General features: G+C 42.4%; 1 protein-coding gene across 1 annotated transcript in view; it reads left to right on the top strand.

Annotated features, from left to right (window-relative positions):
- The window catches only part of LOC140997980 (dihydropyridine-sensitive L-type skeletal muscle calcium channel subunit alpha-1-like), a 238,979-nt gene that overhangs the window by 33,677 nt on the left and 178,897 nt on the right, over positions 1 to 26,405 (top strand). Inside the window, exons 7-12 of the mRNA XM_073468075.1 lie at positions 1,579 to 1,682; positions 1,851 to 1,996; positions 10,148 to 10,229; positions 14,577 to 14,737; positions 16,071 to 16,296; positions 17,527 to 17,734. Of these exons, the coding sequence (XP_073324176.1) occupies positions 1,579 to 1,682; positions 1,851 to 1,996; positions 10,148 to 10,229; positions 14,577 to 14,737; positions 16,071 to 16,296; positions 17,527 to 17,734 (927 nt within the window). The remainder of the gene's footprint in view (positions 1 to 1,578; positions 1,683 to 1,850; positions 1,997 to 10,147; positions 10,230 to 14,576; positions 14,738 to 16,070; positions 16,297 to 17,526; positions 17,735 to 26,405) is intronic.

The raw sequence follows: 26,405 nt of genomic DNA, 5'->3' as shown, positions 1-26,405 counted from the left end.
GACAGTTTTAAAGTATTTTCCTTAGGACAGAACCCAAAACAAACCAGACGGTTAATTATGGTTTATAAAATACAATTATTTATTGTCAGAATAAATAGGTGACAAACAAATTCAATTCAATTCAACAGAACCAACCGACCAAATGGCTTTATGTTAAACACTGAATAAATAAAATGATGAATATGTACAACAAATTGCTTGTTTCAAACGTGTCTCAAACATTTTAGAGGTAGTATTCTGAACTGAACATTGATTAAAGAAAATAAAATAAAAAGATAAATGTTGAGGATGATTATGCTGCTGTATTCTTTGAATATTGCATTGTATTCTTGAGCTTGCAGGTAGTTGTTCAGTTTAGCTTTAATGCCTCCTGTTCTGTAAGACCTGATGTGGTTCAGATGTGCGACCAGACCACATATCAGCGGTGACATCTCTGAGCTGCTCCTCCAGCTTTACCCTACACTCTGCGTAGAGCTGATTTTTCAACCGTGCTTATAGGCATCATATCTTTAGCGATATAGTACGTAACTGCGCTGGTTATGTCTTTGTGTTGCTTCGGTTTCTTTTCATATGGGGTAATGGCTGAAAAAGCAGCCGCAAATGTTGGCAGTCGAACTGAAGTTTGACTAGTAGAAGCAGTGGGGCTGGGCTGTTGGTTACTTGAGGGGAGGCTGATGCTAGCATGATAGCGCTAACTCATGTTTTCGTAGTACTGTGGACAATACCTTTTGAGATGATGGAAGAGGTTGGTGGTCGCCGACACATTTTGCACCTAATGGTGGTCTGTCCTTTGTCAGACCTCAGGTACCTGAACTATTTCCAAATAACTGAAGTGGTAAGACCTTTCTTCGGTACAATTTCTTTGTCTTTCGCAGTTTCCTCGCACTCGGTTTCGCTAGTCAGACCGCTCATTTTCTTCTGCTGGCTAGACACACAGGTGGTCACCATCATTCTCAGTAGTTGTGCGTGGGACGGGCCGGAAACATGCATCAACCACATGCATTTGTTTCTTTGCTGTGTGATTGGCTGTTGGTGTAGTGTTTTCTAGGTAAAGGAAAACGGACTCAAAAATAACTATCGAAAATAAATGTCATCAATTTATCATCATTATCGTGGAAAATGTTATCATGAAAATGATTGAGATCATTTTATCGCCCAGCCCTACTGCATCTTACCAACTCCATGGGCCCAGAACTTAATTCTCAATCCAAGACCAAGAGAACCCTGATGACATTTTTTGCATGCAGAGCTTAGCATGTCATGAGCTTTTGCAATTCTTGGACTTGTTTCGATAGCAACTGGCTAGCAGCGTGGTACACTTGGCAAAATCAGTCCTAGACCTACTCTGTACTCACAAAGATGAAACTAATATTGATATTTATGCCTGATTCCGTGAAAGAAGGCACCAGAAATGTTTTCCCACGTAATTACCCTTTTAGTGTCATTTTTCATTTGGGAAATGTGGCATTGTTTTTTTAATTGTTTTTTATTACAAAATGTAAGTTACACTCACGTAGTGTGATATATGATAAATAGAATATATATGCGGTAAGACAAAAAGTGCGCTTTTTCTGACAGGTAAATGATGCAATAGGAATGGAATGGCCATGGATCTTTTTCACCACACTCATCCTGGTTGGCTCCTTCTTTGTGCTCAACCTGGTTCTGGGCGTGCTCAGTGGGTGAGGTCCCCTTAAACCTACATACTACCCTTTCATTCATTATTTTTGCCAAGTCATGATTTACATGTTGCTCTGTTCATTTCTCCATACCATTGTGCCTGCTTTTCACATTACTTCGCAGATTGTTCTGTGTTTTAAGTTCAGATTGGTTGTCTTGTCTCCCAATAGTGAGTTCACAAAAGAGCGAGAGAAGGCCAAGTCCCGTGGAGAGTTTCAAAAGCTTAGGGAAACCCAGCAGCTGGATGAGGATCTCAAGGGCTATATGGAGTGGATCACTCAGGCTGAGGTCATGGATAATGACCAGGAGGGACATGGTAAGACACAAGACACAGAATAGAATAGAATAGAATAGAATAGCTGTAAAATAGAAAATAATGCCCAAGGAAATGCATGGAATGTTTTTTGAAGGTGTCAGACACGTGTTATTACTAATTAAAAATGAATTATATTCATAGACCCAGAAGTTTTTGTTGTGCTGCTTTAGTTGAGTTCCTATCTATGTTTCCATTTTTTTCTTTCATCTGCAGATATATTATTCAGTGCAGTTTTGATCTCTGAATATGTTTTAGCGCTAGAACTGAAAGTCATCAATTCAGAAATCTATTCAGCTGATTGGTATATGTACAAATTGTGCTTGGAATCAACAAAAAAGAAAAAAATATATATGCAGTCTTTAATCCCCCAATGTAGTATCCTTTACCTTTTTATTGTTTGATGTGTGCTACTGCCAAACAAAGGTGATCTAAAACTTAACTCTGTACCTGAACACATTTTGTGGAGACAGAACAGTGAAGCTGCTGTTCCCCTTTTAACATGCTTCTCATGCTTGACCAGCCACCTCACATGTTGAGTGTAACCTAGCTCAAAAATATTATACATAGTTATAGGTTTGTTTGTTTGTTTTTTGTTTTTATTGGTAGTGTAATATTATCGCATTTGAGTTTGACCAGACCAGAGGAGCTGTCCCGTTACTGAAAATGAATGTTCACCTAGTATTAAGGCAAGCTCTCGTATAATCTCATTCAAATTGACCACAATCAAATTGACTATATCAATCTCGAGCTGCAATGCAATGAGAGTGAGGATGGGAGCTGTGTTGAAACTTCATTTTAGCTTCTGGATGGAGAGCTCAGCCAAAGGAGTCCACACAAACAGCAGGAGAGGTTAAGGTATGGAGGGGAGCACGAATGGTATGGAAGGATGTTTAAGGACTGTTTTCCCTCCTCTTCACCCCAGATCTCCTCAGTACAACTCAACATTGTCAGCTCTGAGCGTCTTGTCGCCACTGAGACTCTTTCACCTGCTACTCCTGCCTCCAAGTCTGATTACCCAGACCTCTCAAAGGTTCCGTCGTGCTATCACGACCTAGTCTGACACGCTAGACTAGGACCCAAATGCACAACTCAAGACAGATCAAGTTAAAAAAGGCAAAAATCTGTACTGGAATTGGGTTCGGTATACAGGAGATCAGTCAGCGGAGGAAAACATAGACCAAGGATCAGGCAGAGGCAAAAAGTCAGGAACAAAAACAGGGTCAAACACTAGAAAGGCTATCACGACGAGAAATGCTAGAATGCTTGCTACAGGGAAGCAATGAACCAGCACAGAAGCCATGGAGCACGCAGACTATATACACAAGGGAGGAGGGGATAACAAGACACAGGTGTACACATGAGGGAGGGGCGGACAATCACAGAGGCAGGAAAACACACAGGGTAGGAAGGGATCTTGAGACTAGAGAAGAGTTGAACACCAAATAAAGCACACAGTACACAGAACTAAAAGACAAGAAAAAACGAAAGCATTACCTGAGGTGGATGAGACATGACACTATGTCTATGTGATCTGTTGATTCTTTGCTGCTTTTTTCTTCACACTCAGTACATTATAATGGTCTGGAAAAACAAAGACAAATCCAGAAGTGACTTATCAATGGTGTTAACATTAACAACCAAGACCAAGTAATTGAGTAAATAAAAGATTTTTATCGCAACTTGTATAAATCCAACTTATCTAAGGATAATTGTCAATTTTTTTAATATAGTAAAATGATGGATGACAAAGATATACGGGAGATGTTTTACTATGCATTCTTAGAATTTCGGCAGGACATCTATCTCCAACTATGAGGCAGGGTCTTATCACTTTAATCTCAAAGTCTAATAAGGATAACATTTCACTGGACAATTGGAGGATGATAACATTGTTATATAATGATTATAAACTGTTAGCTCATGTGAGGTTACTGACTTGGACTGGACTGGACTTGCATTTCACACACACCTCCATACACTGATGGCAGAGGCTGCCATGCAAGGTGCCAACTTGCATGGCAGCTCTCGATTTACCAGTTAATTTATGTTCCAACCCTCACCTATGACCACGTGCTGTGGGTAGTGACCAAAAGAGCGAGATCGCGGATTTTCTTCCGTAGGGTGGCTGGGCTCAGCCTTAAAAATAGGGTGAGGAGTTCGGGTCATCTGTGGGGAGCTCGGAGTAAAGCTGCTGCTCCTTAGCGTCGAAAGGAGTCAGTTGAGGTGGTTTGGGCATCTTATTAGGATGCCTCTGGGCGCCTCCCTTGGGAGGTGTACTGGGCACAACCAACTGGGAAGAGACCCTGGGGCAGACGCAGAATTCGCTGGAGGGACTATATATCCCATCTGGCCTGGGAACGCATCGGGATCCCTCAGGAGGAGCTGGAAAACGTTGCTAAGAGAAAAAGGAAGTCTGGAATAACCTTCTAAGCCTGCTGCCTCCGTGACCCGACCCCGGAAAAGCAGAAGATAATGGATGGATGGATGGATGGATAGCTCATGTGTATTCAAACCACTTAGATGAAGGATTAACAAAATTAATGAATGTCAAAGTCAATGTCAATCAGCTTTTATAAAGGGTAGAAATATAAATAACCATACTCAGCTGATACTTCATATGTAGGATCATAGGGAGTTTATTGATACAGAAAGCTATGTATTAACACCAATGAACACCTCTTTTTTTTGAAAGCATTATATTTCTTGGGTTTTGGGGAAAAGTTCTGAAATATGATGTTTTATACTGATATAAGTAGTTCTGTTTCTCTGAACCCTGGTGCAACCCCTAGGTTCACTATATCCAACAGTAAGCTATACCAGATATGGTATTTATAGAGATTTATTTTATCTAAAGCAGAAGCTATTTCCAGAATAATCTATCGATGCCACTCCCTGCATGTTTCCTCCAATAATAGAAATAAAGCCAGTTCAGTTCTTTTCCAGTTCTTATGCAGAAATAAAACCCATTACATTAAAAGTTCACTGCTAGTTAAGAGTATGACAAGGGTGGTGTCAAAGCTCCAGAATTTGAATCAATGGTCGGCACTTTCAGGATAAACTGGATAAAAGCCTGTCTATCAAAGCCAAATTCCATGTGGTTTCACATTCCAAGGTCCTTGCACAATAAAATAGGAGGTCTTTTCTTTTCAAAGGTGATTTTAAGGTAAACAAGATTTTTTTTGGAAATGATATTTACTCATATCTTCTCTCCTCATTGATCAACTCTATGGATCAATTGATTGATTTAAATGAATAGGAAATCAGTGTTTAAAAATGATTGGTTTGACAGAGACAGTCTGTTTATAACCAATCTATTATGTTGTAATGGTAACATACTGGATCATAATTTAAATTGTTCTCTAAGAGAACATAGCAAGATATGTAAATTGATTCCTTTACTGTTGATTCAGCTAATTCAAAACATTGTAATGTATTTAAATATTAAGTATCACCAAGTCTAATAATTGAAGAGCGTAACTTAAATGATAGGAAATGTAATAACAAGCATATTAGTACTGCTCTGAAATCCAAGCTATTTCATGATTATAACAGAGGTTTACATATACAGGTGCCTGAGATGACTTTTCTATTAAAGATAAAGCACACTCCAAATGTATTAAATGTCCTGTTTCCCCCAAAATTAAAGAAACTCATTTTAAAATAATTCATAAGATTTAACTAGTGGCTGAGCTTCTCAAAATAACTGTTTACATTTGAAGTGGACCCATGTGCCTTCTGTTATGAGACAGAAGAAACCTTGGAGGACATGTTTTTCTTATGCCCTGTGTCCCTAAGATTTTGGTCCGATATGAAAAATTGTTATCACTAAAGGTTAATGACATTCAATCCAATTCAAGTAAATTCAATTTGACATTTCTCACATTCTTTTTTATTTGAATAATTTCAACTCATCAGTTTCTGACATGCTTAATATAATTTTATTTATGGGTAAATATCGTATTGATTGTAGTAAATGGAGAAATTCCAAGCCCTCCTTTGAATGGTTTATAAATGATTTTAGACTGTTCTTCTAACCCCTGAAAAAAAGAACTCAAGATTGCAAGAAATAATAGGTGTGGACATTTCAATTTTTTGTTGTTTCGATATATAGTCCTTATTTAGGATATTTGATGTATTTGCTCCACTTTGTATTTTAATTTTTGTGCCCAGAGAATAATATATTATTATTTATTTTATTTTATTTTATTTTATTTTATTTATTTTACCTAATCCTCATCTAAGTTGATTGAATGATGAATTGATTGATATGCATTGATGAATTTGAGGATGATATCTGAAAATGTTGATTAGACCAACCAGACGTCAATACAATTTTCTGGTTGATGATTGGTGACGTCCTCCCTTGGAGCATCATTTAACATGTCCTGGCCAAAAACAGATTATCATGAAAAGGAAAAAAATTAAATTGATATAAGAGATCCTTCCCTAGGAAGAAAAGCAAGAGCTTGTCCTCCTCTGCCCTCTACCACCACTTCACACAAACTGCTATTTCCCCTCTTGCTTGCTCTGGTCTGCAGGTGTCACTGCTGAAGCATTTTTAATCAGAATTTCAATAATGGATAGAGAAAAAATATTTATTAATGGTTTATATTAACCTATTTCTATTATATTTTGAAGTTCCGCTTTCCTCTCAAAAATAGAGGAGGATCAACCTCCCCTGCCTCTAGGGACCACTCACCCCTGATTGAAATGCCTTGGTCCTGTCTTAACCCTTTGTTGCACAGATCAAAAATGACCCAGCTGATTTTTTTTTCAGTATCCCAGGCATTCCTCAAATAACTTGTTTTTGATCATAACAAATCCTTGTATTTATTTTCCTTATTTACTTTTTGTATAAATATGGGTTAACAATGATGTGTTTTATTTTACTATCTGATTTCATGCATGGCTGACTATGCCATGACTATGCTTAAACATAGGTTTTGTATTTCTATGTCAATTTTAAATACATGGGTAAAAAAATTATCCATATGTATTCACTACTTTTGATATTTTGAAATGTTTGCATCTAGCAACAGATTTCCCAACTCAAAAAGGTTACTTTTGCACATCTGATGCATGTAAGTCTTATTGCCAGCTGTGACGACATATTTTTGCACCTTTTGAGAGTGTTGTGTGTGAGAGATCATAGCAAAATGTGTTCCTGGAGATGCCTAATGTAAGAAGCAAGAACTACCACATAAGCAGTTTTCAGTCTTTTGCCAGGTGTTTATTTGCCTGTGGACAGACACATCCCACGTTGTCTGATTTAGGCAGCCCACAAAAAAAATAAATATATTGTGTTGTCTTATTTAACAGTTTGTGGGCTGGTAGGTACTCCAGATACCCCAAATGTATGTGCAGAAGTGTGTGTCCCCTTAAAATGCGCCTCCTCTTCCAAAAAAAAGTCTCAATCTTATTAGGGCACTTATATAACTGCAATCCCCCAGTTGATTACAGTTGGTAGAGCAGTCCGACAAATTATTGTTGTTTTACTGTTACTTTCATTATCTTTGCTAAAATGTCCTAAAATAAATAATCCTTTTTATATTAAAGATCCTATTAACCCTAAAGATGTCCTAAAATAAATACAATGATGCTGTCAGCTGATGTGAAAAAGAAATCTGACTTGGATCGATTCATACACAGCCTTTTTCAAGTACACTGGCTTACAGACTCTAAAGGACATAGCATAGGCCACTAGCTTCAGCACCGTAGTACTTGCTGTTTGCTAGTCTTAAAATGACAGGTGATTCTGTACGTCAAATCAGGGTTTTGGAATGGAAAGTTTATCAAGTCTACCTGTATTCCAGGACACATTTCATTAGGCACTGAAGAGGAAACTTGTAAAACACATCAATATTACATAGTAGGCTAATACCAACTTGTCTGTCAGTGGAGTTTTGGGCTTTTTTTTAGGCTCAAGCTAATTTTAACCGAACACATAGCTGCCATAGCCTTTAATTAATGCTGAAGGCTAAATATGAATAGATTTGAAAAAATAGGTTGTAACTCAAAACCAACCATAATAGTGAAGTACAACCAGGGAATGTGGCGTATATAGCTGCTAGCTTGACATTCATGCTAGAGGTTGATACATACAGAATTTTCATCCCAGTTAGTCATTGATAATGATCGATAGAATGGTAGGTGTAAGCGAGAGCATCTGACCAGCCCAACAATGCAGCGGTCCATTGGGAATTGTCCTGGTATGCCCTATGGCCAGTGCATCACTGATACTGCCAGATGAGTCCACTGCGACTGAAAGGCTGATAGGTTGATGAAGCTGATGAATCTATGAAGACTGGGCAATGAAGAGCAGGTGGAGGGGGCGCACAAACTGAACTTTTGCTAGAGCTTCATATGATGTTGGTGAAAGCAAGTCAACTTTGCTTTAGTGCTGTTCATACACCTGGGTTAGCACCAAATTTAGCCTACAGCTAACTGATTCAGTTGCTCAGTGATGACAATTTTGTTGAGAAAGCTGAAATTATGAACATTACTTAGTGAAGGGCAGCACTGCGATGTAGAGGGCAACACAGTGATGCAGTGGTTGGCGCTGTTACCTCACAGCAAGAAGGTTCAATGTCCAACTGGGGCATGTTCTCCCTGGTCTGCGTGAGTTCTCTATGGCCACTGCAAGCCATGCAAGTAAGGTTAATTGGTCATTCTAAATTGCCCATAGGTGTGAATGTGAAGGGTGAATTGTTGTTTGTCCCTGTATGTCCACAATTTGTCCGCTCATGTACCCCGCCACTTGCCCAATGTTGGTCGTGACCCTGCAAAGGATAAACAGTTACAGACAATGTAACAATGTTCACAGGCAATCTGACCAAGTGGCAGACATGGAGATTCATTTTATAGAAATAGCCAATCTTCTCGCTGATGGTCTCATTTGCTCATGTAGTTCATGTAGTTCAGGTGTCAGTATTAAATTGAGATTATCTCATAACCAGTTGCACGTTCCATTTAGTACATTTAATATTTGATTAATTTTTGTAATTTTGAATGATGTGCCAAGGTTTGCCAATTTTGCTTAAAGAATCACACAATTAGATTAATCATTAAAAAAACATCTTTGGGGATTTTTTTTTTGTCAATTGGCTGAGCATTTAAATTGCGGGGTGGCTAGGGACATCATTCAGATAATCTTTTTCAATCCACTTGAGTTTGCAGATCTGACAAATGCACTAAAATTGCACTACAAAATGCACTACTGCAGATGTAAATAAAAATCTAATCTAAAACGATAATCTAAATCTCATCCAGATCTGCCTCTTTTGATACATCTTGTGACAGAGAATACCACAGAATGTCATGATTCAGTGTCTTTTCTTGTTTTCTTTTATTTTGATATTATGCCCACTGTCATGATTCAGTGTCTTTTCTTGTTTTCTTTTATTTTGATATTATGCCCACTGTCATGATTCAGTGTCTTCTTGTTTTTCCTGTTTCATTTTGTTATTATGCCCTCATGTGTCTCTTCTTGCTTTTCAGTTCCTCCTGTGTTTTTCCCTCCCAGTGCTTTTCTGCTCGTTTCCTCACCTGTTCCTCTTCCCTCCTCACTCCACCTGTTCCTGATCCCCTCGTTAGTGTCTGTGTATATAGTCTTTGTTCTCCCTCCTGTGTTTGTCAGTTCGTTCCGTGATGTTCCCTGTTACTCTGTCATTCTGCTGTGTCCTGTGTAAATCCGTGAGTTCCGTGTTATTAAATGTTACTCTGTCTTGGTCAGTCTTCCCCTGTGTTGCCTCCCAGCATTTCTTCCCAGTGTTTCATCCAGTGTTTCCTTGTGCCTCCCGTGTTGGTATGTTTCTGAGTTTGGTTTCTTGTTTCTCGTTTGATTTGAAATTTGCTTTTCTGTTGCACTTCGTTTAAGCTTTTTAGTTGCGACTTTGTTTTTGGTCCTAGTGATTCATCCTAGTGACTCATTTTTGGTTTGTATAGATTTCTTGTGTTTTGTATTTTCAGCTTTATTTTATTAAAGCTCACTTTTGGTCCCCCTATTTCCTGCCTCCTGTGTGTTGTCTGCGTTTGGGTCCTCACCTCGTCTAACATAGTGTAACACAGAATATGTACACTGATTTCTAATATTAACTTTAGAATTATATAACTGTACCTATAATGTGTGTTGTGTCTGTATTTTCTCATTAGGTCTGCTCACAACAGTACATGGAGGCTCAGAGTCTGGAAGTGTCAGCAAAATGGACACAGTGCAGTTGATCATCTATTACTAGTCAGTACTTATCTTTATACTATATTTTCTTTCAAAAGTAAAGCTTCATGGAAGTCCTGTTGACTGTTGTATAATGCTCATGCCAGAGGGCATAATGTACATTTCAATTACTTTAATAAATTCAACATTGTTTTCTTGCAATACTCAACACTTGGATTACTCATGTTAATAGTAAGTCTAGTGCGATGGATGGATGGATGGATGGATACATCACACCAGTTCTTGCCTCGGGGGTCTGGGCCGACAATGGGCCTTCAGCGCCTGAGTTGGCCAACTTCTCATCTGTTTCTGGGTTTGTCAATGCAACTCCTGCTGCTGAGCCTTATCCTGGATCAGATGATGCCCCATCAGATTGTTTTCAACTTTGTTTAGCTTTTGTGTTTAATCTTTGTGTTTTTAATTTTTTAAAAATATGATCCTGTTTCACTCAAAACAGTGAATAATAACAGTGGCATCTTTGTGACATGAAATCTTCACTTAGTGCCACTGCTCACCGCTTAAGTTGAAGATTTTTTTTTTTTTAATCGTGGATGGCATTTTATTGGTTGAAATATGTTGGTACAAGCTTACGTAAGCCCATGTGCCATTTAAATAGGTGCGCAACGTTACCATGGGTGTGATCAAAAAGGTTTAAAAGGCATTTATTATTTCAGCACAACTTGACCCCATGTTTCTGCAGAAATGATTTGTTTAAAATTGAAGGGATTCTGTCCACTTAAAGCTATGGTCTACAGCAAGCGGCCTCTGCTTGCCCCACCAGCAAAGGCTGAAAGAAAACGCAAGTCTGTCACTGAAAAGGCAGACACAAAGCGGAGAGGGATTAGCAGGGATTAGCTGATAATATACAGGATGAATTAGCAGCCTGTGATGAGACTCGACCAAAAGCCCGGGCTCATCACGCTACAGGGGGGCGTTGATGAGCCGAACCACCACGTCAACTACGGCCCCCTCTCGGATCCAGCCCCAGGGCACCCTCTCTTGGTCCCTACAGACTCTCCCCGTGCAGGTGCTCGTTGACTCGGGTTCAGACGACAACTTCATTGACACTGACATGGTAAATCAAGCCCACATTCCTACACTCTCCCTCTCTGCACCAAAAGATGTTTTTGCTCTTGATGGCAGGCTATTAGCTCACATCACTCATCGCACTGCCCCTTTAACTCTCCTCCTGTCTGGCAACCACAGTGAGAAGATTCAACTATTCATTATTCCTTCACCCCAATCACCTGTAGTTCTTGGTCTTCCATGGCTAAGATTACATAATCCCCCGATTGACTGGTCCCTTCCAAGATTGGAGGCTGGAGTGTTCACTGTCACTCTAATTGCCTTCATTCTGCTGCCCCTGCCTGTGTTAATGTCACTCCTACCATCCCGACACCTCCTGACCTCACCTCTGTCCCCGCCCTCTACCACGACTTAGGTGACATGTTCAGTAAAGACCGAGCACTTTCATTACCGCCCCACTGACTTTATGACTGTGCTATAGACCTGCTTCCCGGTGCCAGCCGTCTCTACAATCTCTCTCGTCCAGAACGGGGTGCCATGGAGGTCTACATCCGGGACTCCCTCGCTGCCGGTCTGATCCGTCCATCCTCTTCGCCTGTTGGGGCAGGGTTTTTCTTCGTGGGGAAAAAAGGATGGATCTCTGAGGGCCTGTATAGACTACAGAGGGTTAAATGAACCCCTCATCGACTCAGCTTTTGCCCCCCTGCTCCAAGCCGCCATTTTCTCCGAATTGGACCTGCGCAATGCGTACCATCTGGTGCGCAATGCGTACCATCTGGTGCGCAATGCGTACCATCTGGTGCGCAATGCGTACCATCTGGTGCGCAATGCGTACCATCTGGTGCGCAATGCGTACCATCTGGTACGCATATGCGAGAGAGACGATTGGAAGACAGCTTTTAATACACATCTAGTCATGCCATTCGGTCTCACCAACGCCCCAACTGTTTTCCAAGCCCTCGTGAACGACGTCCTCCGGGACATGCTGAATCACTTTGTTTTTGTATATCTGGATGATATACTCATCTTTTCCCGGACCCTTGAGGAACATATTCAGCATGTTCGGACGGTGCTATGAAAGCTATTGGAGAATAAACTGTTTGTTAAGGCTGAAAAATGTCTTTTCCACTCGACCTCAGTGGATTTCCTGGGGTTCGTCATAGAGAAGGGGCATCTGAGGATGGATCCATCTAAAGTGCAGGCGGTAACCAGCTGGCCGGTCCCAGAAAGCCAAAAGCAACTCCAACGCTTCCTGGGATTTGCTAACTTTTATTGCCGGTTTATTCGTGACTACAGCCGGGTGGCTGCTCCGCTCACTCGGCTCTCCTCCACCAAGCTCCCCTTCCTTTGGACACCTTTAGCGGAGGGGGCGTTTGCCCGCTTAAAAGACTGTTCTCCACAGCCCTGGTCCTCGCACATCTGGTACCCGGTCTCCAGTTCATGGTGGAGGTGGATGCCTCGGACACTGGAGTTAAAGCGGTTTTATCACAGCGAACCCCCTCAGATCACAAGCTACATCCCTGTGCCTTTTCTCTCGGCGTCTCTTCCCCACTGAGAGAAATTATGATGTGGGTAATCGGGAGCTGTTGGCCATCGTCCCTGCCCTCCAAGAGTGGAGACGCTGGCTAGAAGGCGCAGCTCACCCCTTCCTCGTTTGGACCGATCATCGAAACCTCACCTACCTACACTCAGCCAAGCGGCTGAATTCCTGCCAGGCTTGCTGGGCGCTGTTCCTGGGACATTTCCACTACACCCTCAGCTACCGTCCAGGCTCCCGGAACACCAAGCCCGATGCCCTCTCTCGTCAGTTCTCCATCTCCGATGACGAGGATGCAGACGAGCCCATCATACCCCCCCCCCGGTGTGTGGTTGCTGCAGTCAGGTGGGATATTGAGCGGTCCATCAAAGCGACCCAGCGCAACCTCCCCCGAATGACTGTCCTCCTGGCCGAAAGTTTGTCCCGGACACCACCAGGTCCCAGGTGCTCCAGTGGGGGAATTCATCTAAGCTGGCATGTCACCCAGGTTTTCAGAGGACTCTGTCTCTCATCTGACAGCGTTTTTGGTGGCCCACATTGTATACTGACACAAAGGCATTCATCTCTGCCTGCTCCGTCTACGCCCGCAGCAAAGCCTCCCACTGTGCACCTGCCGGATATCTTCAACCATGGCCTGTACCCCACCGACCCTGGTCACAAATCACTGTGGACTTCACGGGCCTGCTTCCCTCTGAAGATAACTCGATGATACTCACCATTGTGGACAGGCTCTCTAAGGCTGTTCATTTTGTTCCCCTACCCAAACTCCCCTCAGCCTTAGAGACTGCAAACCTCCTTGTCCTGCATGTGTTTAAACTTCATGGGATCCCAGCGTACATTGTGTCAGACTGGGGGCGCAGTTCATCTCGCAGGTTTGGAGGGCTTTCTGTAAGGCTATCGGGGCAACGGTCAGCCTCACCTCCGGCTATCACCCACAGTCAAACGGCCAGACAGAGCAGGCGAACCAAGACCTAGAGGCCGCGCTGCGCTGTGCATCTGCCAGTCACCCCGTCTCTTGGGCCACTCATCTTCCCTGGGTGGAGTACGCTCACAACTCTCTGGTCTGCTCCGCTACAGGTATGTCGCTGTTCATGGCTTCTAACGGCTTTCAACCCCCCCTATTTCCCGGACAAGAGACTGATGTGGCGGTTCCGTCGGTTCAGGACCACCTGAGACGCTGTCGCCAGGTTTGGCAGGCTGCCCACGCTGCCCTCCTATGCACCACTGCACAGAACCAGTGCCTGGCTGACAGGCACGCACACTGGTTCCTGCCTACACCCGGGTCAAACAGTGTGGCTTTCCTCTAAGGACCTTCCTCTTCAGACGGACTCCCGTAAACTGGCTCCCACTGGTACATCGGCCCCTTTTGAGATCGAAAGGATGATAAATCCTGTGGTGGCTCGTCTCAAACTCTGTGTCACTAAAAGTACACCCCTCCTTTCATGTGTCTCTGCTGAAACCCGTCTCTTCCAGCCCGTTGGGTCTGTGGGCGTGGCGGCAGCAGAATTGGCGCACCTGTCTCTCATCAGCCCATCAACCTCCGCCTATATTACCCTGGTCTCTTCACTGCTTCAGCGCCAGATTATTCCGTCCCTGAACTAAACTCTGCAATAATAAATCTGTTGCTACCTGAAAAGTACCGTTGCCGATCTCTGCATTTGGGTCAGCTGAAAACCTGAACATAACAGAAAAGAGGTGGAAGAGTGATGGAGTTCCTCACAGTCAATAAAAAGAAATAATATCTGACCACTGTGAGGACTCACATTTCTCCTAACTCATCTGGTCTTTCTTTCCCATTTGTACAGTAAGCTGGCTCGTAAGTGGAATCGTTGGTTACGACGTAAATGCAGAGTTTATGTGAAGTCCAGACTGTTCTACTGGTGGGTGATTGTGCTCGTCCTCCTCAATACGCTGGCCATCGCAACGGAACACCACAAGCAGTCTCAGAGACTAACAAACTGGCAAGGTCAGAGAATTATACACCTGACATTCCTAAATGCATTTGATCCTGTGTTTGGGATGTGATAGTTGTCATTTATCAACTTCCTTTTAATGAGACAATCTTGCCAGGAGCATGTTGAGATGGAATGATATAAATACTGTTGGGAGTAATTGGGGAATGAGGAAAAGGTAAGTCGGTGGATGCAGTCAGATGACTGTAAACAGTGGAAAGGTCTGAAGCAATGGCTAAAAGGAGGGACAGGCAGAACAAACAACAAACATGGCATCAGAAAAGATTTCTAAGACCAATACAGTGTTGCTTTGACATACTATAATGCATGACCCAGAGTATCACTGGAATAATTGAACAATTTCATTAGTGACACTTTCAGTGATAATAATGATCAGTTAATTTATTTAATGGGAATAATTAAGTCCTATTTACACAATTCTTTCCAAAAGTAAGTGTTTAAGGGTGGAAAAACGGAAATAAATAGGTATCATTACAGTTCTGAAAGCAAGTGTCACGACTCTGATTGCAAGATTCAAGATGGCTGCTGGACTGTCAAATGAGAACAGCTTGACATAGTGCAGAGAAAAAAAAACAATAATTGTGGTGCTAAGGACAGTGTGTAAGATTTGGGGGGGGGGGGGGGTTAGAATAGAATAGAATTCTTTATTGTCATTGTATTAATGTGCACAACAAAATTTGGATTCACTGCCTGAGTGGAGCTTAAATATACATAATGTATAAATATAATTAGATAAAGAATAAAAAAATAAGACACTGTACATATAAAATATCATATGCATCACACATGCGCACACACCCATACATACAAGCATACCCATTTCTGCAACATATGCCAATATATGTCACAGAACATATAAAAGACATACACCTGCAGAACATTTAGAGGATCTGCTGCTGATACAGACACATAAGTAAATGTGAGTTTAATTCTTTAAACACTGCATAGCCAAATGTAAACTGTCACAATTCACAAATGCACTCTTAAATAATTTACTGAAACACTTGCAAACAGGAATAAACACACGGGAAAATGTTTAACTGCTCAATAACCAGCAACCACATAAGAGACTTTGATTATTCAATTTGTTTCACATGGTGCATGAAGATCAAATGCTGCATTGTGCATTTCTAAACAGTTTTCAAATGAAACATATTTTTATTAACCACTTAAAATGTATAAATAATTTGTGTGTGTGTGTGTGTGTGTGTGTGTGTGTGTATGCTCAGCTAAACTAAGAACACTTTCTCCAATGTTTTTTTCTCTTCCCTTTCTCCTCATGCTGTTTGGCCCACATCCACCACCACCACCATCCATCATCAACAGACAATGCCAATAAGCTACTGTTGTCCATGTTTGCCCTTGAGATGTTCATGAAGATGTATGCCCTAGGATTGCCCTCTTATTTCATGTCTCTCTTCAATCGCTTTGACTGCTTTGTGGTGTCCACTGGCATCATTGAGCTCATCCTTGTCCACATGGGCATCATGTCAGTCATGGGCATCTCTGTGCTGCGCTGCATACGCCTGCTCCGCCTCCTCAAAGTCACCAGGTGAGTTAGCATTTTTAAAGCTTAGCTATTATTATAAGAAATTGGTCATTATCCTTCACTGATCTGATCACTGACTCTCCAGAAAGCCTTCACTGAGAGTATTAAAACAAAACACTTGTTTACCAAACCAAATATTCGGTCATACTTTTTGCCAAAGAAAGACTTTGGCAAGTAGACTCCTTGATGTGAAGCATCTTCATTTCAATCAGAAGACTTTACTGAACTGAAATGAAATAGTTATTTTGTTTTACAGAGTGCACCATAATGTTTAGAAATGTGAAGGGTCCTTGGAAATTAGACCCCATCGTTTCACAACATTTTAAGGGTTAATTTATTATTTAAGAATTAGTAAGGTTAAAAGAACAGGGAGGGTGTGATTTATCTACGGTTGCAATTACTTGCTTACTTCCTGTGCTATTCTGTGTGTCAAGCCCCTAATGTATAAACCCAGACTCAGCTGAAAGCAACATTATGTAAAAATTGGAATGCGATTTGGTGCCCCCCACAGTTTTTAAGTGCGACACCTCTGTTGTGAATACAAATCTTAGGTCTGTAACAATTTGTCAGATGTAATGTAGATGTTAAGTACAAAGAAAATTAATTATGTCATAAAATATGTGTGCCTGAAGTAATAACAAGATATAACTGGAATCAATGAAATCTCCTTGCACAGCCACAGGTAGTCAGGTGCTGGTAGGGAGCAGGAATGTGTGTAATAAGCTTGACGAACAAATCCTCCACACACTGACATAGACTTTACTATAGTACTTTATTAAAGGGAACAGACTCAAACAGTAAACACATCACAGTATACAAAAACAATACAATTACATCAATCATCAAGTAGAAATACTACAAAGTACTATATCCCAGCTTGAGACCACAACCAGTACCTATATACAGAAATGCAAATAACTTTATGCAGAAAAACAATATAACATGACAAGAATAATATACATCCTAGGGATAGATTTGTAGGATGTATATTATTCTTGTCATGTTATATTGTTTTTCTGCATAAAGGTATTTGTAATAAACCAAGTCGGCATTGTTGATGGCTATCTGATTGAAACCTATTACATTTAAAGTGAATCTCAGTAAAGCCCAACTGATATTTGAGAGATATCTGATATTTTCACAAAAACACAAATCAGTTTGAGCCTAATTTTATGATTGGAAACAACTGCCGGAATAACTTGTGATTTATTCAATCTGTCTTGTGTGCCCTAGATACTGGACATCTCTCAGTAATTTGGTGGCTTCCCTCTTGAACTCGGTCCGTTCCATTGCCTGCTTGCTGCTTCTCCTGTTCCTCTTCATTGTCATCTTCTCCCTGCTCGGTATGCAGGTGTTTGGAGGGAAGTTCAATTTTCCCAGCCAGCCCAAACCCCGCAGTACCTTTGACAGCTTCCCTCAGGCCCTCATCACTGTGTTCCAGGTACAAGAGTTTTGGTGGGGAGTTTTATATTTTTGGGGATTTTTTCTTTTTTCTTTTTGGCATCCACTGTTCACAAAGGAAATGTGCTGTGTGAGTTGACTGTGAGCTACATAAAGCGCTCATAAACCTCTAAGGTTTTGAGGCCTGGTTGAAGGATAGGACAGATAAGCAACTGCATTGAAAGAAAACCTGTGGCTAGATGTATAAATGAATATGTATGATGTTTTTACATGTATATGCCTTTTCCTACCCATAAGCATCCTCGGTCTGTCTGTATATTCACCGCTCTGTGGTCTCACTCAATGTCCTGCCCACAGCACTATCGAATTGGTTACACGTCACCACTAATAGCCTATAAACACTGAATAATCTGAATCTTCAAAGTAACTAGTAAATAAAGTTATTAAATACATTTAGTGGAGTGGAAGTATAAAGAAGCAGAAAATGGAAATACTAAAGTAACACAAAATTGTACTAAAGTGCACTAATTGAATACATTTAAGATAGATTTTAACAGTGGTTATTCTCATCTTTGACTAGACTTGACAATTATTGGTTATCAGTCTCCTTGATATCTAATAGATTTCAGTATGGGCCCTGAAAAAAAAATATAGGTCGACCCGTACTTCCAACCAGGCATATGAGCACTTTATTAGAGATAGCTGTAAGTGAATTGATTAAGGCATAAAATATTAGGTGATATATGTAACCTTACAGTAAAACTTTGTTTAGGATGTTTGCCATTCTTACTGATTGTAATAATATTTTGTAGCCTTCACAGCTTTCTGTAAAATGCTATGAAGAGGCACACTTACTGTATAGGTAATTTCTTTAGATGACAGAATTTATACTGTAGTTATTTTTTTACTGGATATGTATGACCTATTGATGTTTGGTATTCATTTAGAAAGAATTTTTACTGTGTTTTTTTTTTTTTATAACTACTGGGTACCTATTCCATTATCTGGATGTGTCAGGGAAGGTGGAGTAATGACCTCTGCATCACTCATTAGCCTAAATCTTATGTGATTTTATGTCAAACAAGCAAACTAAATTAAACTTGGGCCACCCACAGTTTCTGAGTAAAACACTAGTCTCGTAAATACAAATCCCAGGTGTGTAAAAATTTGTCAAATGTAATGTAGGTGCTAACTACAAACAAAACTCATTACGTCACAACAATGTTATGTCTTTAAAAATTGTATCTTGAAGTAAACATGAATGTAATGATGTGATCCTTCCCTCTCACTGAAGTTACATGGTGCAGAAACAAGCCAAAAAACATGTGTTAATCTGTCTGAGATTTCTCTCATTTGCATATTTAATGACTCACTGCTGTTGGGACCTCACCACATGGTCCTAACAGTAGAGAGGCCTGCATGTAAAACCAGAAGCCTTACAGGCTGGACACACTGGCCATCCAGTGTGTCCAGCCTGTAAGGCTTCTGGTTTGTGCAGTGTGCAGTGCTGCTGCGTGGCGTTACCTCTTACTTTTCATTTCGTCCATGTTAACAGGTTGGACCGTTCACGCTGGATGCCTGAGACATGCTTCTCACATGCGTGTCTAGTGTGGCTGCTGCATCGAGTCACCTAGAGATTCAGAGTCTTGCCTATTTATATTGCGACACGTGCGTGGTTCTCGCCAAAAATCAACCTGAAAAATATGTTACCACTAACTACTTATTTATGATTATATGGTTATATTACACTACATTTCCCCCCTTTGTGACTCAAAGTCACATTAACGCACGCCCCCTCACACAATGGTTCAGTAACCATGCACTACTGACATAAACTAAAGGGGTAGTGCGCCAATGCAAATACCAGTCATCAAAGGTGCAGGGACTGACAGGCTTCTTGCTGTTGGAATGATTCAAGCCATGTTTTCATGTAGATCCATTCTCCAGTCATCGCATTTCTGCGTCCCATGAGGAACATTCTATTCTACTTCAAATAATATTGGGAGAAATGCTCCCTATACATGTTAGCACATTTCTGGTGTTAGCATATGGTTCCATTACTGGCACATAGATAATGCTTTTTTTTTTTTTCTTTCAAACAACCAAACAAAAATACAAAGTATAGAAGTACTTATTCTGGTGCCTTCAAACGCTATATGGTGCAATCTTCAGTGTAGACTACGTGACTGTTCCAGTGTACTTCTCCTGGGGCCTGCAACTGGGTATACAGTTCAGTCCCCTTTTACTCCATCAGTAGTGGCAATCAGTGGCAGTGTGCCACATTCCAATTTATGTACTCAGTGATGTCATCATCAGTGGGGGTTGAGCTTCCCCCACTGTTTGTGTGGCAGGCCAGATTGGCGATGGGTCGCTTGGTGGGGAGGTGACTGAAACTCCTCCTCCCACACTCGGTGTCCCCCTGTCGGAGTCACATTTGCCAGCTCACGCTCTTTTTCTCTGATCAGGTAGTTGTCTGGTAGGACAAACTGGCGCTGCCTCACATGGGGTAGCCAGGAGGGTGCGCTCATTAAGGTGAGCTCAGTTGTGGTGCTGTTAATCGGGGGGTCGGTGTCGGGGATGCCATAGGGTCCGCTGATCCGATGTCTCCATGTCGGTGGGGATATGGGGGGTGCCTGCCAGTCGATCACCCCTCCGGATGGTCCTGGTCCCAGGAGCCCGGATCCCTGTGGGCGAGGTGGCCAGCCGCTGTCTTGGAATGACCCGGGGGCCATGTTCGAAAGGTCCTGGCTTGGCCTTGCGTTTGGATATGAACTGTTTGGCCACATGTCTTGTCCGTTTGGAAGACATTAATGAGAGGATAGTTTTAATTCATGACGCCAGTTATCTTTGTCACTGGAATACTCCTTTTGGCACCAGTACACTACCTTGCCTATCCTGATATAAGGTCTGTCTATATGTTCTCTGTACTTCTCCTCACATTGGGCTGACAGTCTTTCTATTCCTGCCTTCCCAAGCTGCTGAGGGGCCAAACGTGTGCTAAGCAATATTTCTGACCCTAAACACACAGAATATATCTCTATTCTCCCTTTAGTAAATAGAGGTGTACACACATCACACGTGCCATTTTTCCTAAGCTCTACTAAATCATATTTGTACAACAGGAGTGCATTGTGGTGTTTTAGGCTTAACCCTTTGCCTAACTCATAAGTACTAATTCTCCACTGTAGGCATTGTATTGTTTCTACTCGTAATTCTGCAGTTTTATTTGGCATAGGATATTCCTTTGAATGCACTGACCAGTTATGATGATATTGTGTATAGGTTTTAGACCCTTTTAGCTGGATTGGTCCGAGTGGAAGTTTGTCTAATATTGACTGCAATTTTTCATTGTCCTACATATATTTTTCTTTCCTCTTTTTGCTTTTGTTTACATGGTCTGTCTGTCATTCTAGACACTTTGATTCTCATAAATTTCTTGTGCACTTTCCAATCCCAGCAAACAACACACCAGAACTTAACACCCCGAGCTCAAAGGTGCCCAGCTCCAATGCGCTGCCCACCCGGACAGGAAATTGCCCTGTTATAACTTTGGTCGTTTTACTTATCATTAGTTTGTTATTGGTCAGTGCATAGTTGAGTAGTACACATCATTACCACTGCTGTCATTCCCTCTATATCACACTGTTATTAGGTCTGTGATTAATGCTTGGTCATGTGTTGCTGATTTGACATACGTGAACTCTATTATTTTGTCAATTGGTACTTTCTGCAGCTAACACCCCTATTGCTAGTGCACATTCTGTCCATTTTTCCTGTTTTGTTTTTCAGAATCAGAATCAGAATCAGCTTTATTGGCCAAGTATGTGAAACACAAACAAGGAATTTGACTTGGTTTTTTCTTCGCACACAATGTACATAGACATAGACATGAACATAAACAAACATAACAACATTCAACTAGAAGGAACAAGAACAACAAAGAACAGTGAGTTAAAAGGTGTTCAGAAGTCCGGACTATTATAAATATATAAATATATATTTAAGTATATTTATATTATATTATTTACAGTGTGGATATATGTTGTTCAATTATGTACAGGTAGAAATATATATATATATATATAGATATATATATATATACATATAAAGTGCAATTTGGTCTGTGAATGTAAAGACTATGAGTGGATGGTTTTTGGAGACAGGGGGGTTACTGACACTGGGTGACTGATCAAGTGTTCATCAGTGCGACGGCCTGGGGGAAGAAACTGTTCTTATGTCTGGTTGTTTTGGCGAACAGTGTTTTGTAGCGCCTGCCGGAGGGGAGAAGTTCGAACAGATTGTGTCCAGGGTGTGATGGGTGTGATGGGTCTGCAGAGATGTTTCCTGCCCGTTTCCTGACTCTGGATGAGTATAGGGCCTGGATGGTGGGCAGTTTAGCACCAATGATTTTTTCTGCAGACCTTATTGTCCGTGTCAGTCTTTTCCTGTCCTGTTTGGTGGCTGATCCAAACCAGACGGTGATGGAGGTGCAGAGAACAGACTGAACTATTGCTGTGTAGAACTGGATCAGCAGCTCCTGGGGCAGGTTGAACTTCCTGAGCTGACGCAGGAAGTACATCCTCTGCTGGGCCTTTTTGATTATGGAGTCTATGTGGAGAGACCACTTTAGGTCCTGGGAGATGGAAGATCCCAGAAACCTGAAGGTTTCCACAGCAGACACGGAGTTATTTAAAATGGTGATGGGGGACAGTATAGGGGGGCTACTCCTGAAGTCCACTGTCATCTCCACAGTTTTGAGCGTGTTCAGCTCCAAATTGTTCTGACCACACCAGAGGGCCAGCTGTTCCACCTCCCGTCTGTAAGCAGACTCGTCACCGTCACGGATGAGGCCGATGACCGTTGTGTCGTCTGCAAACTTCAGGAGTTTGACAGATGGGTCTCTCGAGGTGCAGTCGTTGGTATACAGGGAGAAGAGCAGTGGGGAGAGCACACATCCCTGGGGGGCGCCTGTGCTGATTGACCGGGTGCTGGATGTGATTTTCCCCAACCTCACCTGCTGCCTCCTGTCTGTCAGGAAGTTTGTGATCCACTGACAGGTGGAGGCTGGGACGGTGAGCTGGGTGAGTTTGGAGTGGAGGATGTCTGGGATGATGGTGTTGAACGCCGAGCTGAAGTCCACAAACAGGATCCTAGCATATGTCCCTGGGGAGTCAAGGTGTTGCAGGATGTAGTGCAGTCCCATGTTGATTGCATCATCCACTGACCTGTTTGCCCGGTATGCGAACTGCAGGGGGTCCAGCAGGGGGCCTGTGATGTCCTTCAGGTGGCTCAACACCAGTCTCTCAAAGGACTTCATGACCACAGACGTCAGGGCTACGGGCCTGTAGTCATTTAGTCCAGAAATTGCCGGTTTCTTGGGGACCGGGATTATTGTGGAGCTTTTGAAGCAGGAGGGGACTTCACACAGCTCCAGTGATCTGTTGAAGATCTGGGTGAAGATGGGGGCCAGCTGGTCAGCACAGACCTTCAGACAGGAGGGTGACACGCCGTCTGGGCCTGGAGCTTTCCTGGTCTTCTGTTGCCTGAAGAGCTGACACACATCCTCTTCACAGATCCTGAGTGATGGTGGGGGGTCAGTAAGGAGGGGTGAGGGGGGTGATGAGGTGTGTTTGATGTTGGAGTGGGTGATGGGTTTGAATGTTGGCTTCTCAAACCTGCAGTAGAAGACATTCAGGTCGTCAGCCAGTTCCCGGTTCACTGCAATGTGGGGGGATGGTCTCCTGCAGTTGGTGATCTCCTGTAGACCTCTCCACACTGACGCAGGCTTGTTAGCTGAGAAACTGTTCTTCAGCTTCTCAGTGTAACACCTCTTTGCCACTTTGATCTCCTTTGTCAGCGTGTTCCTGGTCGTGTTGTACAGGACTCTGTCCCCACTTCTGTAGGCCTCCTCCTTGGCCTGACGAAGCATCCTGAGTTTTTCAGTGAACCAAGGTTTATTGTTGCTGTATGTGCAGAAGGTTTTGGTCGGCACACACATGTCCTCACAAAAGCTGGTGTAGGATGTCACAGTGTCAGTGAGTTCGTCCAGATCTGTAGCAGCAGCCTCAAAAACACTCCAATCTGTGCAGTCAAAGCAGGCCTGTAGCTCCAGCTTTGACTCTGTGGTCCATCTCTTCACAGTCTTCACTACAGGCTTAGCAGATTTGAATTTCTGCCTGTAATTTGGGAGAAGATGAACCATGCAGTGATCAGAGAGCCCCAAAGCTGCACGGGGGACAGAGCGATACGCGTCCTTTAAAACAGTGTAGCAGTGGTCCAGAGTGTTTTTGTCCCTGGTGGGACATTTAACATGCTGTCTATATCTTGGCAGTTCTCGGCAGTTTTTGGCATTGATTCTATACCTAAGTTGATCAGACATGTGCACATAATTATCCACCCTATTATCCTAATTGCCCTTACTACCCAACTCCTTATTCTCCTTCTCCTAATCCTCACTTCTCTCCCATTCTCCTGTAGTCCAATTAAATGTTGTAAGTGGGTCCTCATACGGGGGAAGATCTGATTGCTCTTCCTGCTCTGGCCTGATACTTGGTCCTGCTTCTTGGCTTGACTCTCGCCCTTCACCTGGTGCCTTCTGTCTGTTTGCTGTTTTTGTTTCACTGTCTGATCTGTCTTGGTTACTAACTTCATCCTGATTATCTGGACTACTGTCTTGACTTAGTCTAAGTGCTAGTGATCCACTACTCGCAGGGCTTATGTTTTCTCTTCTTCGTCTCTCAATCAGTCTCTGTGATTGTCTTGCTGCATGTGGGGAGGCGTCACCTTCCCCGTGTTTCTCTTCCTGAGGTGCTGGGGGCTGGCTATCTTCCAGTTGGGCGGCGTCGCCGTCCCTTTCTGGTTCACGATGTACTCTTGGTGTCTCACTTGGATCTCTGGCTCGACAGCAATGGTTTAAATGGAACCAAACGCTCTTACCTTTGACTTTGAGCGCGGTTGGGGTGGCTAGGGTGACCTTAAAAGGACCTTGTCGTCTGGGTTGGTCCCACTTTCGTTTGAACACCTTTACGTAGACCCAGTCACCTGGTTCGATTCTCAGCTGTGAGTCTGGGATAGCTGCGTCTCTGTTCTCAGTTGCACCTTTTACCTGTTGGAATATAACTTTGTGTATTTGCGTTGGTCGCAGATAGTTTGTTAGTTCTTTTTCACATTGTTCAAGTGATGGTCCGTTGTAAGGACCTCTTAGGTAGGGAACCGGCATTGGTCTCCCTGTCATCATCTCATGCGGTGTTAGGTGGGTTAGTCTGTTAGCTTGTGTTCGCATAGACATAAGCGCCAGTGGCAGTGCATCCACCCAATTAACCTTGTACTCACTGTTTGTCATGATTTTGGCCAGTTTTGCTTTCAACGTTCCATTAGCGTGTTCTACAGCACCCTGTGATTGTGGATGATACACACACCCAAACTTCTGTTTGATCCCTAACATTTTCATTGCTACTTTCATCATATCTGCAACAAATGCCGGTCCGTTATCAGAACTTATACAATCTGGGAAGCCAAAACGCGGAAACACCTCTTTGCATAGGAATTTTGCTGCTGATCTGCAATCTGGGCCCTTTGTTGGGACGGCCTCCACCCATTTGCTGAATCTGTCAACAACAACCAGAATGTATCTGAACCCTTTCACACGTTCTGTCATATCTATGTGGTCCATCATTAGATGGCGAAATGGTCCACTAGGTGGTGGGATGTGTGCAATCAGTGCTGAAAATGCTTTCCTTACATTATGGTGTGCACAAACATCACATTCTGCTAATGTTCTGTCAACTGTACTTGCCAAAAATGGTGTCCACCAAACAGCTTGAAGCCTTCTGATCACCTCCCCCCTTGTGCAATGGTCGGAGCCATGCGCATCACGAAATGACCATGTGCACTGCGCCATAAACCCTTTTGTGGTCCCTCTTGAGTATTTTTAATAGCACCTCGTTTAAACCATATTGATTGTTCATATATGTCAGCTTTTTCTTGGGCCGTTATTAAAGATGCTAAGGTGGTGAGTGGTTCACATTCTTCAGCTACCAACAGTGGTCCTACACGTGCTCGTTGCAGCTTGTTTAGCGGCTTCATCTGCCAGATTGTTGCCTTTGGCTATTAGGGAATTTGTTTTTTGGTGTGCTGCACATTTGATGATAGCTACTGCACTTGGTAGATGAATAGCTTCTAATAGTGCAGAGATGGCCTTCCCATGAGTTACAGGTGTGCCATCTGCTCTAAGAAAACCTCTTTGTTTCCAAATATTACCATGCACGTGACAAACTGCATATGCATACTGTGAGTCTGTGTACACATTGAGGCGTTTATCTCGTGCTAATCTACATGCTGCAGTTAATGCTTTAACTTCTGCAAGCTGTGTTGAGCATGGCTGAGCAAGTTTAGTTGTTTGGACTGTGGTGAATGTGTCATCTGGCAGTAACTGTACGATGGCATAACCTGCATGGTAACCTGTCGCGTCTCTGAAGCAGGATCCATCTACAAACAAAGTAAGATCTGCTGTTATTAGCCTAGCCTGTGTAAGTACAAACCTGGGACTAGTGAGGAGAGCATGTATTTGATGGGACGTGTGCAGGATGGTTGAGTGTCCCATAGTTACTGTTGAGGCTTTCTGAAAAGCAAACACTGCTGCTGCAAGTCCCTGATAACAGGGAGGCAGACCAGCCTCAATGTTGTCTAATTTGGTGCTATAATATGCTAAT

This window comes from Pagrus major, chromosome 6 (assembly GCF_040436345.1).
Source record: "Pagrus major chromosome 6, Pma_NU_1.0".
Classification (NCBI taxonomy): Eukaryota; Metazoa; Chordata; class Actinopteri; order Spariformes; family Sparidae; genus Pagrus; species Pagrus major.
Note: the sequence above shows the minus strand (reverse complement) of the source record. Positions and strands in the feature narration are given on the sequence as shown.